This window comes from Ptychodera flava, chromosome 5, assembly GCF_041260155.1.
Source record: "Ptychodera flava strain L36383 chromosome 5, AS_Pfla_20210202, whole genome shotgun sequence".
NCBI lineage: Eukaryota > Metazoa > Hemichordata > Enteropneusta > Ptychoderidae > Ptychodera > Ptychodera flava.
Genome location: NC_091932.1, coordinates 41,827,855 through 41,844,055, shown reverse-complemented (window position 1 = coordinate 41,844,055; position 16,201 = coordinate 41,827,855). Strand labels below are relative to the sequence as shown.

The window sequence follows — 16,201 nt, the reverse complement described above, 5'->3', positions numbered from 1 at the left end:
CCAAGGGATATCAAAGAAGATGGCCGGAAAGTATACAGTTGTACATTTGTCAGTCTTATATCACCGTGATCAAACTGATATTCGATCAATGTTATAGTGTGCGAAATTGTTATATTTTTAACTACTATCCAACTTTATCGTTTTTGCTGTTGCAGAAAGCATATGATGTTTCTGTTCACGAATTCTGCTCAGTTGTGTGCGAAGCAGCCCTCTCCTAGGTCTGACGTTGAAGATGAAACGTGGCAGAGATTTAACGAATTTGAATTGCAATAACTTTATTTCTCTTATGGTCATATATTTATTTACATTTCAAATAAAAAGATACGTTGTCGCATAGAACATTTGTCTGGCTGTAGGTGTATAAACCACAGGCAGTGCCACCAAGCCAAATCGGGCTGAATGTTTTGACACGACAATTTTGAAAGGAATGAAATAATAAGCCTTGAATAAGTGAGTTTTTTGCGAATACAGAAAAGAGAAAAACACTTTAGCGACGTGGTACATGTTACTTTGTCCATTTGCTTTGTTCTTACGCCCGTGTGCATACAGAGAATTATGTTTATATCGATGACCAAGTGTTTATCGATGTCAAAGTGTGAGATAAGGTAACAGGATCGTTAAAGTAAGTAAGAGTTTCGCGAGTACAAATTGAAAACAATTGTACTACATTTTTTGGCTCTTGTGATGGCCCAATTACCGGATCGAAAAGTTTTTTTTGTGAAAAACAGACTATGCCTCTGTGAATTTTAGTCGGGGTGGCCTTTTCGTGACTTTATACACACCGAACACATTGGCATCCTGGTCGATGTACGTTCAGTAATTGTTGAAAACTGCCCTGATGCGTAACTTGGTCCTTTCTTGATACTCAAATTTATCAATCTTTGCTAGATGCCTGTATTTGTTGATCTTCCTCCGTTTCTTGGCTGGGTTGAAGACTTTACTTCGATGTCGCGAATACGCTATCCATCTAATTCCTTCCACATCTTTCGGCTGATTTCAGTTGCTGCCCATCATACAGTAGGCAGTTGAACTTTTCAAAACCACCGACTATTGAAGTGTGCTATTCCCATCGCAATTCTTAATTCCAAACTCAACCGACCGTGGTTTTGTTAGTCCCCACGGACACCGTCCGGGGGGACTTATAGGTTTGGTCATGTCCGTGCGTGCGTGCGTCCGTCCGTCCGTCCGTCCGTCCGTTCACGCAGATATCTCAGAGATGCCTGGAGCGATTTCATTCAAACTTGGTACAAGGATTATCACCTATGCCATACATATGCACGTCGATTTGTTTTACAATCCAATTCAATTTGGCCGTCTGGCAGCCATTTTGTTTCCTGTATTTGATGTCGGTGCGTATGTTCACGCAAATTTCTCAGTGATGCTAGGAGCAATTCCATTCAAACTTGGTACATAGATTACTCTATATGTTATACATATGCACATTGATTTTTGTTTTGATCTGGTCTAAAATGGCTGCGTGGCGGCCATTTTGTTTCCTATATTTTACGACTGTGCGTTCGTTCACATAAATTTCTCAGCGATGCCGGGCGCGATTGCATTGAAAGTTGGTACCTATATTAATCCCTATCACATATATATGCACGCTGATTTTTGTAATGATTCGATCATAAATGGCTGTGTGACGGCCGTTTTCTTTCCTGTATTTGATATCCATCCACAGGGTCCCCAGGTATGATCCACAGGCGTTCCAGGATGAAATTAATATTAATGCTGTGTCCATGCATAGGGGCTCATGAATGCAGATATCTGAGATATTCCTGTGCCAATTCTTTTTAAACTTGGTACAAGGATACTACACTATGGCATACATATGCAGGTCTATTTATATTGGTGTGGCATGCATAATTAGGTCTAATTTGCATAATTCGAGATTAGAGCGCTATTTCTGGTACAACTGTACCAAATCTGATGAAACTTTGTGCAGATGGTTTTAGTCCCCACGGACACCATCTGGGGGGACTTATAGGTTTGGTCATGTCCGTACATGGGTTCATGCGTGCGTGCATGCGTGCGTCCATCCGTTCACTCAAACTTGTACAAGGATTACTTCATATGTCATACAGATGAATGTCGATTTGTTTTGTGATACGATCCAATATGGCTGCCGTGTGGCCATTTTATTACGATTTTTTCATGTATATAGCCATTACTCAGGCACGTTTCAACCGATTTTATTCAAAGTGAGTACAAGGACATTGACCAACGACAAAGATATGCATACCAATTTGTTTTGTGATACAATCCAATATGGCTGCCTTACGGCCATTTTGTTTTGATTTTTTTCATGTACAGAGCCATAACTCAGGCATATCTCAACTGATTTTATTCAAACTTCTTACAAGGACATTGACCTTTGTCATACATATGCACGTCAATTTGTTTTGTGATACGATCCAATATGGCCAGTAGGCGGCCATTTTATTACGATTTTTTCATGTACAGAGCCATAACTCAGACATGTTTCAACAGATTTTATTCAAAGTTGGTACAAGGACATTGACCAATGTCATAGCTATGCACATCAATTTGTTTTGTGATACAATCCAATATGGCTGCCTTACGGCCATTTTGTTATGATTTTTTCATGTACAGATCCATAACTCAGACATATCTCAACCGATTTTATTCAAAGTTGGTGGTACAAGGACATTGACCTATGTCATACATATGCACATTGATTTGTTTTGTGATACGATCCAATATGGCCTCCAGGTGGCCATTTTATTATGATTTTTTCATGTCCTGAACTACAGCTCAGACATGTATCAAGCGAATTTATTCAGAAATATTTTTATCACTGACCTTATGAAGAGGACTCGATCCTCTCTGAGGACCTGTAATCAAAGTACCCATTAACACGTGGGGACTGTGTCATCAACGATGACTTGTTCTTTGGGAACTAAACCCCAAATAACATGGTGAAGGGACTCATTTTGATTCTGAGTCAGGCACATCTCTGCATTTTTCAAGGAGTTTCGTCTGCTAGGGCATCAATCTCTGACTGAAGAAACTCTACAACGGCGTCGGGCATTTGTCGCTTATGGTGGACGATACGTACACTTCCCAGTAGCAAGATCAGATTGGTATATGTACAACAAGAATCTCCAACTTTTGGACAGAAATCGTGCTTAGGGTTGTCATAGGTACTGTTGTATTGCACCACTATGGCCTTCGTGCTTTCACTTATAGCTGTTGCGTTCCCTGTCGAAATGAATGACAAAATGTATTTTCAAACGTAAGTATCGGCATGCAGGTAGGGGGTAGGCAACTTGTGTAAAAAGGAACAGTGACAGAAATTCTTTATCATTGACCAGGAAACTTACATTGTAATTCGTCATTCAGTATCAAATCTTCAAGCTGAATTATAATACTATATTTTAAATTCGCTATTAGACTGGAAAAGTGATACACAATATTACATTTTATGTTAGAATTCATTGTTATTGGTGGCTTTTCCGCTTGTTTCAGCAAATCACCATACTTTGTAGTAAATGAAATGAAAAGTGACCCATGCGAGACTCAGTCACCCTCATTTCTCCGAACACTAGGTCAGGTCTGGAACCTTTTCCATTTTGTTGGCTACAACGCACAGAAAATGATAAAAAAGATGCGAAAACATTTTCTGGATTTTAGGCTCATTGTCACAGAAGCCAGGCTACAACATCTTCAGTTCCTGCTATCAATATGTACAATACTAAAATAACTTTTTGGTCTCTCGCAAGCTGAGGAAAACGACAACTCATTGCTTGTATGATTTCTGTAAGTGAACTTTTTTAATTCCAGAGGAAACCATCTTTTGTTTTTTCTTAATGCCATACCATAAACTATTTGGATGGAGTTTATCAGTGACCTCGTCAAGCAACCACGCCCAGTCAAACCTTTTCCGTCCGACAGCTTTAGACCTAAATTGGGAGAGGAAATTATTAGAATCAATGATATTTTCTCATCTACAAGGGTTTGTTACACATCAGTTGTGCTATTTTGAAAGCTTACGAGATTTTTCTATCTTCATTTTAGAGGACAAGGAAATGTGTAAACGGTGCACCTAAGAAGATCATATACCCTCCAAAAACACTAGTTTATACCTTTGTATTTATCAACCAATCTCCGTAATCCGGTGCCCATCCGTTTTTGTATATGTCCTACACATTTTTCCTTCTGGATTTTGACATCCTTATAGATGTTTTTGACGACATGATAGGCACTGTGTCCATCGCCAACGAACGTAGTGTACCTGGAGATGTTTAAAAATGAACTTGATAAATATAAAAAGAATTTGACGAGTAGTTTTCACAAGGCTAGTGTTTTCTCTGCATGTTCATTGACAGGGGCACTTTCTGCCCAATTCATCAAAGTCAGGGGGCAGACTTGACATTTAGGGGGCAGTCACTGTTGATGTTGATTTTCCCTTGCTAGGAAGCGCTTCCCTGATATCATTACGATCGTCAACCAGTTCATTTGGGTCATCTATGTCGCATGCCAGTACCCGTAATATAACATCGACATCATGATGTTTGTCAGCTTGTGATGAGCTCGGCCCTCTCCATCCTCTGTCGATTTGTCAGCCACAGGTTTCTCCTACTCGGAATTTGACGTATTTCATCCCTTAGACACGGTTTGGTCCGACTTTGGGGGTTCAAATTCATGAAATATGCATTGCCGAATGGTCACTTTTTCATGAAAATATCCTTAAACGTGGGTTGATACTAGCTGTTCCAATGAGTAATAATGTTTCGCCTTTGACCAGGCCCTTGAATGTTGCTGCGGGGTGGTATGAGTTTCTCTGGAGTGTAAGAACTGGAATGTATCTGGTTGGCTTTATGATGTTGAGAATGTTCTCTTTGTTGTACCGATGACCTTAGTAGATAATTAGCTCTAAATATGTAATATCTTGAGAAGAGCTTCGAACGAAAATTTGAAAGTAGGATGCATTTTGTTGATGTTTGATATGAATTCATTGAGTTCATATTGTTTTCCAATGAAAATCAGAAATACATCGTCTCTGAACCTCAGCCAGATGGATATTTGTTCTTTGTGTTTCTGTATTGTTCTCATTCCTGTCTCGTGAAATGTAATGTCGGCGATTTCTGGTGAAGCTGGAGATCCCGAATTCAAACATGTTGTTTTTTTAAGATTATTTCTAGTATAGCCATCGTTGGTGGTTTTTTTGATTATGTAATCGTTTGATGATTAATAATTTATGAACAGGATGTCGCTAGGCACTTTTACACTGTTGAAAGATCAACACCTTACCATGTTTCATAAATTTGATGCAGTATTAATTAGGAAAGTAAATTAAATATGCAAATAAGAAATTAATTAACATGATACTGATAAACGTCTTTAGTACAAATTTTAAGCAAGATGAGCTCAACATCTATACCAAGTTTCAACAAACCTGATGAAGTATTTCTTCACGTATCAGCCTAATTACGAAAATTCATTAAATATGCAAATAAGCAATTAGTTGCCATGATACAACTAAATGTCTTTGCTTGCTACTACAACACTTTGAGATTAACATCTGTACCAAGTTTCATCCAATTTTTTTGCAATATATCTGGACATAGCACACTACTTAGGAAAGTTCATTAAATATGCAAATTAGCAATTTATTGACATGTTATTAATTAATGTCTTTGCACATTATTAGAGTACTGAGAGATTAACATCTGTACCATGTTTCATTAACTTTGGTGGAGTATTTCTGGACATAGCTAACTAATTAGAAAGTTCATTTAATATGCAAATTAGCAATTGGACGAGAGCTTTCAGAGAAGAGGATATTTCGACCAAAAACGGGAAAAATTGCCCCAAAATACAACTATCAAAATTTCACTTAATTTGAACAAATCAAACTTAAGTCACCATGAAGAACCTGCATACAAAGTTTCAACCATATCAGGCATGTGTTACAGAGTAACAATGTCTTGGATTGTTCCGCTTTTACCCCATTTGCATATTTTTTACGATGACATGTTCATTTGTACAAATTCACATCTAACCCCTGGGTACACCTGTACACCAAATACTTAGATGGTAGGTGCTGCGATTTTGGAGTTTTTGATGTGGACGGACATACATCCGCACATACTAACATACATACATTCACACAGACGCCCCCGACCTACCAAAAAGCTTTCTTTGGTATACATATCCCAAATGTGAGCTAAATACAATCTAAGTCTTCAGATGTCGATGTAATATCTCTATTTTGAGACACACAAAGGTAAGCAAGGGCATTACCTGTGCACTGTCTACCTTGTGATTGTATGCTAAAGATGTTACTGCCTAAGTTGGTGGATGCTACCTTGCACAACACTATTTTCTGTATCTTTCCCAGTTTAAGTTTGACCGTTGTTAGTGACACACATGTACATATACTGATTTTCAACACTGTTATCTAAAATACCTGTTCTCTGATGTCTGTGAATCTGTGAATTTATATTCTGATTGTAATTCATCAGCTGAAATCTGTGTTTTCGTATTCTGCATACTCTCTTTGTTTACTTGTAGCTGTCTTTGAGACTCAAAGTAATTGTCCATGAGTTCCTTTTGCCTGTACATCTGCTGATACTGTGTGTGAGAGCTAGTAGTTTCTACTTGGATTGAAAATTCTTGAAGTTCATACGGTGTCACACTATCCAAGTTTGGGCCATGACATAATGAATACAAATCATCCAGCATATCGACAAATCATTCAGCATATCAAAGCACAATAAAATACTCGTTCCATCAGAACAATGCAAGCCATGTGAGTTCGGACTGTGGAAATCAAATAGGAAGTATTTGCTTGCATTTTTAACGAGTGCCATACAGTACCCACCAAGCATCAACAACACTGAATTACTACAACTGAAAACATTCACTATTGCATCTCTTAACACCATGCAGCCTGGTACGTCAAAATTAGTGATACAATCTGGCAGACCAAAGTAAAGGTTTTCTCTTTTAATATTGTATTGCATAAAATTAATGTAGCAAGTATTTGGTTATTCATCAAACAATTATATTCAGTACATTTCAGAAAACTTATTACTGGCTCGAAGACGTCTGGTCGTTTAACACAGTCCCTCTTGGTTTTAGCAGGTCTGCCAATATGTATCAATTCAGGAACGATGACAGGAAACGACTCATCAGTGGTGTAGGCTGTTACTGCCATAACTCCCATACATTTGCAAGATTTTCCTTTTTTCTCACCTCATTTTCATATTTTTGAAACTGACATGTTTATTTGACCGAATTCACATCTCAATCCCTGGGTCCACCAGTACACCAAATACTGAGATGGTAGGTGCGGCGGTTTTGGAGTTTTTGATGTGGACAGACAGACATACATACATAGACACACATAGAGAGCGACAGACTAACATACATACATAAATTACATACATACATACAGAGAGACAGACAGACATACAGACACCATTGACTCGCAATATAAGCTCTCTTTGGTATTTATATACATACCAAATGTGAGCAAAAAATGACAAACATTACCCCTACACGGTAATTTTGCCAATTTTAACAAATTAGAAGGGTAACACCCTTTCAAAACTCTGACCAAAATTTGAACGCAATTGGGCCGGTGGTTTAAGAGAAGAATAATTTTTAAATCAAATGATGAAAATAACCAAAAAATTCAGCAAAAATACAATTCAAGATATCTTCATGATATATATAAAACTATAAGGCCTACAATCAAAACAGCGGTTCTTGAATTAGTAATTTTTTATCATTTTTACAATTTTAAAGCTCATTTGCATAATTTGGGCAATGCAAACTTCATTTGAACAAAATCCAAATACAGCCCTGGATGCATCCACACAGCAAATACCAAGCTAAAAAGTGCAGCGGTTTGCAATTTTTGAAGTTGACGGACATACTGTATACGCACATACATACATACATACATACACAAACACATACATACAAACACCTCTGACTTCAGCTTATACAATAACATCACATTGTTTGGTACACCAAATGTGAGCTAAAAATACAAAATTGCAAATTTAAGAAGAATTTGAATACATCAAATTTTGAATCTTATGAACCTGTAAACCAAATATCAAAGCTATCAGAAGAGTAGTTTCTGGGAAAAAAAATTTTGACTAAAAATTGGGAAAATTGCCCCAAAATTACAAATACAAAAATTTTACTGCAATTTGTACAAACTTGATTGAGGTTATCCCGAGGAACGTGGATACCAACTTTCAAAGCAATCAGGCAAGTGGTTTTGGAGAAGATTTTTTGATTAACAACTGAAAAAATACCACAAAATTATAAACATGCAAATTTCACCCAAATTTGTACACACCTAATTTAGAGTACTACCTAAAGGAAGCTTTATACCAAGTTTCAACCAAATCTGAGCTACGGTAACGTTTTGGCACTTTGCAGAATTTTTCCTTTTTTTACTTCAGTTGCACATTTTTAACACTGATGTGTTCATTTCAACAAATTCACATCTCCACCCTTGGTAGCTGGTATAGTTTAGTTTTTGATCTTACATACGTACATATGTACGTACTTACGTACATACATACATGTAAATACAACGATAAAATGATTCACCAAATGAGAGCTAAAAATGCAGTATTTTCCTGCACATACATATCATAATCATAAAAGAAACAAGCAAGAAGCCATTTACTTTAATGCATGTTAACATTTTGTTAATCTTTATTGTCTCTTTCACATGATTAGTTTTTGAAAATGGCAGGAAATCTAAAATTTTACAAAGTTTGAATTTACATGCCACTTTAACAATTATGAGCATATTCTAGGATGAAACTGATGATAGTATTTGTTCATCAAAATATAGTCTTACATTATTTTTATGAGAATAACACCAAGATAAATGTCCTTCATAAAGAAAAAATATTCTAGGAAAATATTAGGAACATAGCATGAAATATCTAGATGTTACATGTCTAATTTTATGTGTTCTATTTCAATTTCTGGGGTCAGATATTCAAGTGCTTACACCTAGGTGTGTCAAGATGGTTTTTTGTCTGCATTATTTCCCCTAGCTGTGATATCTCAGTGGTACTTGTGGCGTGTATTGAACACGCTCGGGTCATTGAGGTCATTGCCACAGTCCCGCTGCGAGCCAAACCATGGGCTTCATTGGCAGTTTACGACGAGAGAGACCGGTGTCGTAGATTTAGCTCGCAAAATAATAAAATAGATAAAGCTTGCAATAAATAAAATTATACCTACTGTGTATCACTGACTATCTACGACTCATCTTCTACGCCTGCTAACGAACCGGACCGTGACAACATGTATTTTCGACTGTTTTTCGGTGAGTCGTCGATGGTTCCTGCTTGAATTTGAACTTTCACCTCCAACATATTCAGTGCGTTGTACGGGCGATCAAGCAAACATCGTAGAAACCGTCGACGGCTCACGGGAAAATGGTCAAAAATACGTGTTCTTATCTTCAAGGAAGTTAGCAGGTGTACAGAATGAGTCTCAGATAGTCAATGATAAAGATGATACAAGTTTATTTATTAAAAGGCTAATCTAGTTCATTAGTTTGCGAGCTAAATCTACAACACCGGTCGGTCTCGTCGTACACTGCCAACGAAGCCCATGGTTTGGCTCGCAGCGGGACTGTGGCGATGACCTCAATGACCCGAGCGTGTTCGATACACGCCACAAGTACCGCTGCGATATCACAGCTATATTTCCCCATACACTTAATATTAGCAAGGCCTGATATTTAAAAGGGAAGTATGCATATCTCACGGCACACTATCTATCCTCAATCCCAGACTCTTTTAAGTCATAAAAGGTCTCATACAAGTACATTATCCGCTTGACTCATGTGTGCCAAGACTGTCCTCTGATGAAAAACTTTAACCTGTTTACATTGATGTTTTACATGTGAAAGATTTTGCATCTGTGTCTAATACATCATTTTTTGTATTATTTGAAGGCTCAACATATGTCTCTCAAGACTTCCCTCCTGTGTTCATGGTGTATGGCACTGTCACTTATTACATTGTTATGATCCAACATCAGATTTGATCAATATAAGTCTCATACAATCACTTATTTGAGGTAAAGTTGCACCTTGGTTTTTGTATTCATACAGTCTGATATTTGAGCTGTTGTCTTCATGTGATCTTTGAGTGGGTTAACATGTGCCTTTTAAGATTGCTCCTCTGTGTGAATGTTTTACCACACTCCTTACATCCATGGGGTCTGATATTTGAGTGGGTCAACATGTGGCTTTTAAGAGTGTCAATCTGTTTGAATGTTTTACCACACTCTTTACATTCATGCTGTCTGAGACCAGAATGGGTCAACATGTGCCTTTCAAGATTTCCCTTCTGTGTGAATGTTTTACCACACTCTTTGCATGTATATGGCCTGATTTTTAAGTGTGTCAAAATGTGGTTTTTAAGACTGCTTTTGTGTGTGAATGTCTTACCACACTCTTTACATTCATGCTGTCTGACACCAGAATGGATCAATATGTGTACAACAAGATCATGTTTTCTTTGAAATGTTTTACCACACTCTTTGCACCTATGTGGTCTGATATTTGAATGGATCAACATGTGCATTTTAAGATGGCTCTTGTGTGTGAATGTTTTACCACACTCGTTACACTCATGCTGTCTGACACCAGAATGTGTCAACATGTGTAGGACAAGACACTGATTTCTTTTAAATGTTTTACCACACTCTTTACATTTATGTGGTCTGATCTCTGAGTGGGTCAACATGTGCATTTTAAGACTCTTCTTGTATGTGAATGTTTTACCACACTCTTTGCATTCATGTGGTCTGATCTCTGAGTGGGTCAACATGTGCATTTTAAGATCGCCCTTATATGTGAATGTTTTACCACACTCTTTACATTTATGTGGTCTGACACCAGAATGAATCAACATATGCTTTGCAAGACTCTCCTTTATTTTAAATGTTTTACCACACTCTTTGCAATTATGTGGTCTGATATCAGAATGGATTACCATGTGTTTCGTCAGATAATACTTTTGAACAAATTTTTTACCACACTCTCTGCATTCATGTTGTCTGATACCAGAATGGATTGACAAATGTCTTTTTAAATCGCCCTTTCGAGCTAACATTTTACCGCACTCTTTGCATTTATATGGTCTGACATGAGAATGGATAATTACATGTCTCTTAAGATCACAATTTCGAGGTAACATTTTACCACACTCATTGCATTCATATTGTCTGATATTGAAGTGGTTTGACATGTGCTTTTTGAGAGTGCTCTTATTTGCATATTTTCTACCACACTCTTTGCATACAAGTTGTTTGAAATCAGCATGGACCAGGTCACTTTTTTGAGTAAGTGTTTGGCCACATTCTTTGCTTTCATCTGGTTTGATATTTGAGCTTGTCAACATATGAGTCTCATGATTCTGCATTAATGTTTTACCACACTCACTGCGTTGGAATGCTGAGAGATCAGAATGGATCGATGCAGGCCCCTTGAGATACCTGTTGTGTGTGAAGGTATCAACACGTTCTCTGCACTCACTTGATTGTGCGCCTAAATAGTTCAAGCTATGTTCTCCATCTGTGCTGTTTTTCACATAAATCTTTCCACACTCACGGCTGATTTTACCATCATCATTATTCCCATTAAGAGAATGACACTCCACCAAACTGAAGGAATCCTTGTGTAATGTAGCAAGGTGTTCTATATGATTGTCCTCATGCTGTGGAGTCAGGTCTTTGTAACTGTTCTCTAGGTTTGACATGCCATATTCCAACGTACTGGTAATCAGTCCATGTTGCACAAGGCTCTGTACAATTATTGATGCATCTGTTAGTAGAGAGATTAGCAGAGTCCACAGTAACAAGGAGTTGGGACAGCAAGAAGTAAACATTTGATGTTACTACTCACTTAACATAACAATGCACCAAACTTGCAGCAATAGCAATCATACCATAGGGGAAAGAAATCAGTCCCCTGGGGTGGGGAGGGAGGGTTTTTGTGCAATGGTTTACCTTATTTGATTTTATTAATTTTGACTGTGATATTTCAAATAAAGAGTTCAACTCCACACCGTCTGACTGTTTTCTTTATTGCTACAAGTAATTTTATTAATTTTGACTGTAATATTTCAAATAAAGATTTCAACTCCACACCGTCTGACAGCTTTATATATTACCGACAAGTCCTTATCTCCTCTCCAACTTGTGTATATACACCACTGTAATTGCTCCGAAAACATTGCCAACTTGCTAATCCGCTGTCGGTATCAGCGGATTAAGTGATTGAGTCAACACCACAGCCGTCCCACACGCATTAAAATAAGGAAAGGGTTGAAAATCACAGACACAGTGTCACGATGTCGTCCGTAAAACTAGTGGACGCTTAAAATATTCATGAATTCGTAAATAAATAGGAAGGTACACAACTTATTATTCATAAATAAACGATAAAGGAGCTCCCAAGTGACCGGCCATTGAGAGAAATTACTGAAAGCAACAACCTCGCGACCGGTCGTATAGACAAATGTTGGCAAAAATTCCACACTTTACACTTACAGCCACGACCTCACGATCGGTCATTGAGAAAAATTACCGGGAAAAAAAACCCTGAAAGCCATAACCTCATGACCGATCATTGAGAAAATTTCGGGCTAAATTAAACTCTTTATAGCCACGACCGGTCGTTGAAAAAAATTACCGGGGGAAAAAAGTCAAAGCTTGAAAGCCACAACCTCATGACCGGTCGTTGAGAAAAATGTTGTGAAAATTCAACACTTTACAGCCACGATCTGGTGCGATCGGTTGTGGAGAGAAAATATTGGGAAAAAATCGGAAACCTGAAATCTACTACGCGTGGACGCTTAAACTATTCTCGTTGAGAGAAATTGAAGCCCTTTGTCTGTGATGAAATCAACTAGGCTACCGTCCGACCGGTCAGGAGAGAAAATGTAGAAAAGTTAAAAAGTCACTAACAACAGCCATGTGGAGAGACAGCTCAGAAAAAATTAAAATACATGATCTGGACGGCGCCGGCCTGAAGGAGAACAGCAACGTTACAAAATTTTGATGACATAGGTTAAGTTCCTGACTACATTTTCCTATACCCTAGAACTTTAAAAAGCTAAGTCCATCCTTTCAGTTCATTCAGATTATGTGCTGTCGTCGTTGAGTTGCGTGTTTGAGGAATGATAATGGTGGAAAGTGCATAACAATACAGCGAAAATATATAAAAGTCAGCGTGGACCCTCTGTTGTGCCGCGCAACAACCTAAACGCAGCAGCTAACGTTTTTACAGACAGAATACACAGACAATGTGGCGAATACCATGAAATCGTTTTTGTTGAAAAGGCGTGCTCGCAGTACCGGCAAAACTGAATAAAAAGTTAATGATTTTATCCATCTAGTTCTCGGAAACTGAAGCGAGGGCTGTCCGTCTTTGGGGAAAATACTATAACTTACGCTACACATGGACGCGGAAGTGAAAAACACACTAACATTTTAAAACGAGAACGGGCAAGAAAATGTCAGCAAATTTGTAGTCCTGGTAACAACTGGGGTTAATATTAGGATGTAATCGTGTTCCTTGATATTCAAGATGTTTTGTTGATAGGCCTACATGTGCACATTGTGGAGGTTCTTTTGGAGTACCTGTAGGTGATAACTTCATTGGTACGGATTGTCGCTGATGTATTAGCGGGAGACCGGGCAAACGAGTCAGTCACAGTCGATGACGGTGTGCTACGTTTACGATAGACGCTATAGATGTACGGTGACGATGATGGCATCGAATAATATCTGAATATGGATAGTGTATAATACTGGCATACACGATGACATCAATCTATATTGAGCTGCCTGCAGCGGTGTACGGTTCGGTTGATGCTGTCTGAGCCTCGCTACAAGGAGAAAAATTCTCCTTGTCTGTGGCTGTTGAAGCTACCATCTCGATTGACCAAGGAGGTTTGTGTAGATGCAGAGGCAGGAAACGTGATACCTCGCCCTTTAGCTCTTTCCGTGCAGGATTTACCTACAGAAGTTTGGTTATATTCTCGAACTCATCGTTAGCAACATTTTGTGACAAAAAGGATACAATTGAATCCTTGTTTTGATTTTGTAGGATTGATTAAAACCAGTCGTGTAGCGTGATCTTATAAACTTTGCTCATTTTGAGCATGATGTACTAACTTTGACATTATATAACATCAAACGCATCATGGGAAATATGTTTACTTCTGGATTGGAAATAAACAGGTTTGAGGTCAAAAGGTTCTACTTCCGACTTCCGCTCTTACGGACGACATCGGACCATGACCGACTCAAAAATGTAGGTTGGTTTTTCTGGCTCAAGATGACCATTTTAGACGGCGTACTTTGGCATGTAACAGTTCATCGGTATAGCGATGCTTTTGATAGTCGTTAAATTTCGATTGACTTCTATATCTGCTCAGATTTGCATTTTTTTGTGACACTGTGTCTGTGATTTTCAACCCTTTCCTTATTTTAATGTGTGTGTGACGGCTGTGGTGTTGACTCAATCACTTAATCCGCTGATACGGACAGCGGATTAGCAAGTTGGCAATGTTTTCGGAACAATTACAGTGGTGTATACACAAGTTGGAGAGGAGATAAGACTTGTCGGTAATATATAAAGCAGTCAGACGGTGTGGAGTTGAACTCTTTATTTGAAATATCACAGTCAAAATTAATAAAATAAAATAAGGTAAACCGTTGCACAAAAAAAATCTCCTCCCCCACCCCAGAGTCCTTTCATCTGTTCCCTATGATCATACCCTGAACTATAACACTATGGGTCAAAGGTCACATGCAAAGTCATTGAATACAACAAATGCAGCACAGCACAGTAGAGCACAGACGATGAATATAGTGCAGGTACATATATACACAATCACAGTCATGAGACCAAGATACAACTCTACAGCCCCAATGGAAAATACATGTAAGCATGGCTATTAAAACCATCAGAGATCACATCTGCAGATGATACGAATACATCTGACAATTAGTTTGACATTGTATATGTACAGTAGCTAACTGACAACCAAAAGCTGATTCTAAACATTGATGAATTACATAAAGTTTGACAAAAGACACCAATATTATTAAAAGATTGCATTGAAAAACAAAATAATGCAGACATGCACTATGTGGTATCTTCTTGTGTCAGATTCACACACACGAACACATACAAACATATACATACCAAACCAAACAAAACTCAACATGTATCTACCCAGTACCCTGTCTACACAAAACCTTACCTTGCAGTGATAATGCTTTGTCTTGATATCGTTGAGACATCTTTTCAGTCTGTGTCTCTAATGGTTTCACTAGCTCATGCATTTTGTCAAAATGTTTTAGAGCTTTACATATTGCACGACACTCTGAAAGAAATAAAAAATGTTCCATGTAGTAACAATAACAGCCAATCAATGATATTACCTGACAGAAAAAAGAAAAATTATTAGATATAATCATATTCACTGAACATATAAGTACCATAACAATATGCTCTACAAATGAGTTGTTAAAAAACTAAGTTAGAATCTTCAGCAACCTAAACATTAAGAATTTCACCACACTTTGGGCACACCTCTTTCACCACTCCCTTGCAAACCTTAAAACTTTTTTTTCACATAACAACTTCTATAAGTTATTAGATAACTGACAATATGAAAATACTGCACTACACATCTGATAATGGAAGTCCCACTGTCCTGCTCTTGATTAAGGTGACATCTTGCTTCTCCATATCTGTATGGGCAAGACTAAAGATTAGTACACAAAAAAGCAATTTTGTCTGAATATTATTAGTAACCTGGGGAGTCCAGTCATCCGATTACTCATTATTTAGAGCTCCTAAAAAATTCAAGTTGGCAACCATTGCTGTGTCCACTTTTCTTTACTCGTACCTCATGTCTATATTAATGTAGCTCTGCGTGGCACGGCTGTGGCGTCACATGGTTTAGAGGACTAGAACTGGTAACACACAGCCTAGCTGTGGGTCCATAGCTGTGGTGTTTTCAGACGGGATTCCTGCCTTTTACGCCAATCTACGGGCTGATTTTGACTTTAACGCCTGTGGCGGAGGCCCTGGGTGTCACTTCCATTACTTGCCAATATGTATACGTGCCGCCCAATGGGGTGGGTATTTCAGCAACTTGGTCTA

At 38.1% G+C, this 16,201-nt stretch overlaps 1 protein-coding gene across 2 annotated transcripts in view; it reads right to left on the bottom strand.

Moving 5' to 3' along the window:
- Positions 1-9,634: 9,634 nt before the first annotated feature.
- LOC139133980 (zinc finger protein 160-like) overlaps positions 9,635-16,201 on the bottom strand; it is a 30,654-nt gene continuing 24,087 nt past the window's right edge. The window contains exons 3-4 of one of the 2 annotated variants that reach the window (XM_070700806.1): positions 15,294-15,416; positions 9,635-11,842 (exon numbers count right to left, since the gene is read on the bottom strand). In XM_070700806.1, coding sequence (XP_070556907.1) covers positions 10,149-11,842; positions 15,294-15,416 — 1,817 coding nt within the window. In that variant the 3' untranslated portion in view covers positions 9,635-10,148. The remainder of the gene's footprint in view (positions 11,843-15,293; positions 15,417-16,201) is intronic. The other variant, XM_070700808.1, reaches the window with a different exon arrangement.